This window comes from Eurypyga helias, unplaced genomic scaffold (assembly GCF_000690775.1).
Source record: "Eurypyga helias isolate BGI_N326 unplaced genomic scaffold, ASM69077v1 scaffold14449, whole genome shotgun sequence".
Lineage (NCBI taxonomy): Eukaryota > Metazoa > Chordata > Aves > Eurypygiformes > Eurypygidae > Eurypyga > Eurypyga helias.
Genome location: NW_010271493.1, coordinates 1,480 through 4,680, shown reverse-complemented (window position 1 = coordinate 4,680; position 3,201 = coordinate 1,480). Strand labels below are relative to the sequence as shown.

Below are 3,201 nucleotides of genomic sequence, written 5' to 3'. Positions count from 1 at the left end.
AAATTCTCCTCTCCCCCTGCCACATTTTAGCAGTGGAATCTCATTCTTCAGTCTGCATCATTATCCAGACACTTAAGCTCCTGTCTCAGTTAAATGCATCATTGACACTAGAGAAAATAAATGTACCTAATAAAAATAAAATTAAAATATAAATGTAAGTATGTGCTGAATTTCACATTTGGCTCACCAATGTTTTCAGTTCATTTACAGGAAGCAGGGAATACAAAAACACGACTTCTTTAGTATGCTTTAATATTAAAAGCATGAAGTCTAGGGCAATTATTCACTAGAGTGATATTTGTGTGAATGCAACCGCCTATCTAGTGATCACAGTGCCAAAGTCTCTTCTTCTTTTCTTCTAGAACGACAATGTTTGAATTTCATACATTGTTACCAGAACAGGACAACCCCTAACACTGAAAAGAAGCTGATTGTACTGGTGTTTGTCCATTTCACTTCACCAAGACTTGAACAAAAAATTCTCTATACAGATTCCTTGATACAGTAGAGTTACCAAAAAAAGAAAGAAAGAAGGTAAGGCCTGTGGATGATAAAATAAAGATACCCTTGAAAGTTAAAATTTTAAAGCTATTCTTCCTAAATGCAGAATTTCTGAATTTTTTTTTTTTTTTTAAAAAACGTGTTTTGGCAGCACCAGCGGTAAAATGAGATGTTGGTAAAGGCTCGCTGTCAGCGACCCTTTCAAAATCAAGTATACAAGTATTAGAAGTGTCCATGTTAAAACATTACACTAGTTTTGTGTCCTCCACTCACCACACATGCACCCAACAAGCAGAATCACTCCACAAATATACTTTCAGTGGCCATCAAGCTCAACAATCAAGCTAGGCCAACTGAAAAGCTTTTTAAACACCCAGCTCCAAGACAGAATACTACTGACCCAAGTCAGCAACCCAAGTTTCTTAATGCAGTAATAACAAGGGTGAATTAAGAACTCAAAATTCTCACTCAGTCAGAATGCTGAGAACACCACTATCCAGCAAGAGGGAATAGTCAGTACATATCAGATTTTCAGTCCTGTGACTACTGCAAGTTGCATAAACATTCCTGGAATCTGGTTCCAGAGCCCAGGTATCTCTTCTCCTAGGAGATACCTTTACCCAAAATACAAAATTAGTCTCTCCACTGCCCCCTACATTTAATTCCAGTAGCCTTTGTTTCTCTCTCTGCATCCAGTGACAGAAATGCTTTACAGCAGTAAAGCTGGTATCCCTTCCTTGGAGAGGAAAGATCAAATTTGAATCCTTCTTGTTTTCCAGAGTCTGAAAAACTAAATCACTTAGTTCCCAAGTGAGTTTTTAAATGATCACTAGGTTGCTATATCAAAAAGATTCTGTCCTTAAGCCACATGTGTAAATGGAAGTGCCTGTGGGAGCAGTGCTTTGTACTTAAAAAGTGTAAGTCAATGCTATTAGAATCCATTGGGCGGAACCATATGGATACTTTTGTACCAGGTTCCCTGATCTGTGAATCCCAAAGTGATTCAGACAAAAGCAGGTACTACAATGACAGAGAGAAGTTACACCAGACATATTTAGTAACCTAAAGCTCTGGTGCTTCTTAAGTATATTAGGAAAAGTAGAGACAGACAAACTTGCTCAACATGGTTTCTGGACTTTCTGTATAAAGTTTTTATGCTATAATTTGATAGAGACACCTACATCAACATCTGCTATTTTGCATGGAATGCTGTAATTGAACACAAAACACAAAGACTGCAGTGTAGACTACTACTAAAATTTAAAAAAAATCCACAACACATCAACTATGTACCCTTCCCAAAACCCAACTCCCCCAAACCACTTCCAATATAATGAAAGTGCCAAAGATGTAGAGACATAGTATAATCTCAATGGTAGCCAAAGTGAATTTCAATATAAATTTGTAAGTATCTGTCCTTTATGGTCAGTATTAAAAAACAGATCTTCATGAAGGTAAGTGCAGTTACAGAAAGTACTCACTGAATGTAATTCTGGAAAAATCTCCTCCATGGCAAAGTACTCCATGAAAGTGGCAAATCCCTCATTCAGCCAGAGATCGTTCCACCATTCCATAGTTACTAGATTGCCAAACCACTACAAAAGGACCAAACCAGTCATTCATGTTCAGAAATAAAATCAAATGAGTACAGTAACACCCTATCCATCCTCAGCTTTATTTTCTGGAAATATCAGTTTCAGTCAAAACCATGGTAATACTTTTGCATGAACAACTCCCCAAGTACATCATGACAGAGTTGCACTCTGCCTGTTGTCCTGGAGAATATATACCTGCAGGTATTCTAAACAGATACAATGCACAATCCAGTCATGCTGAGGGGTGGGGTGAATTTAAGGGCAGAGTTGCATTTAAAAAAAACAACAAAAAGAAAATAAAAAAAACCAACCACATTTAAACAATTACTTCCCCAGTCTAGTACCTGATGGGCAAGCTCATGTGCTATCACTGCAGTGATTAACTTCTTATCCCTTGCTGACGAAGTATTACTGTCAAACAGGAGTGTTGTTTCTCGGAATGTGATCAAACCCCAGTTTTCCATTGCACCAGACTGAAAATCAGGAATTGCAACCAGATCTGGAAAAGATTTGAAAGAAGCTTTGGAAAACTGCTAGGTAAAGCAATTTTGTATTTCAAGTCCACGTATGCTACTACATAACCCCTAAAAACATCACTACTTAAATCCCGTGGTGTGGTCACGTGCTCACATCTCAAGCATAGAAGTTCCACAGATTCATAGCCAACTTTCTCTAGCGGTAGTCTTACACAACTTAAAGCACGACATAGACAATGCCTATAGATCTTGCATTCACACAAGTAACGAGCAAATGGGACTCCCCATTCTGAAAGTAGTGTCTTAGAAGACTGCATTTCATTATTTTTCTAGTCAAACTAATGCATGCAGAGAAGTCGGGCTGCAGATATTGAAGTGCTGAACATGGTTCACAGACTGAGAATTCTGTCTTCCTACCAAGGCACATCATGTTAAATTTACTCCAAATTATTTCTTTCATGTTATGTACAAGTATAAGCAATCTGATGTCCGAAGTTTACAAAAATTTTCTAGCTTGGGAATCACAAAATAGTCATACTCAGTCAAACATTTAATAATTTTTTTAAAATAATTTTGGGGAAACCTTGTGTCACAGATGTTTTACGCTATCTTTTCTAGTACACCTTTTC

General features: G+C 37.4%; 1 protein-coding gene across 1 annotated transcript in view; it reads right to left on the bottom strand.

Annotated features, from left to right (window-relative positions):
- LOC104515017 (leucyl-cystinyl aminopeptidase-like) overlaps positions 1 to 3,201 on the bottom strand; it is a gene marked incomplete at both ends in the record, with an annotated part of 9,547 nt that overhangs the window by 6,149 nt on the left and 197 nt on the right. The window contains 2 exons of the mRNA XM_010158843.1: positions 1,983 to 2,096; positions 2,441 to 2,595. Of these exons, the coding sequence (XP_010157145.1) occupies positions 1,983 to 2,096; positions 2,441 to 2,595 (269 nt within the window). The remainder of the gene's footprint in view (positions 1 to 1,982; positions 2,097 to 2,440; positions 2,596 to 3,201) is intronic.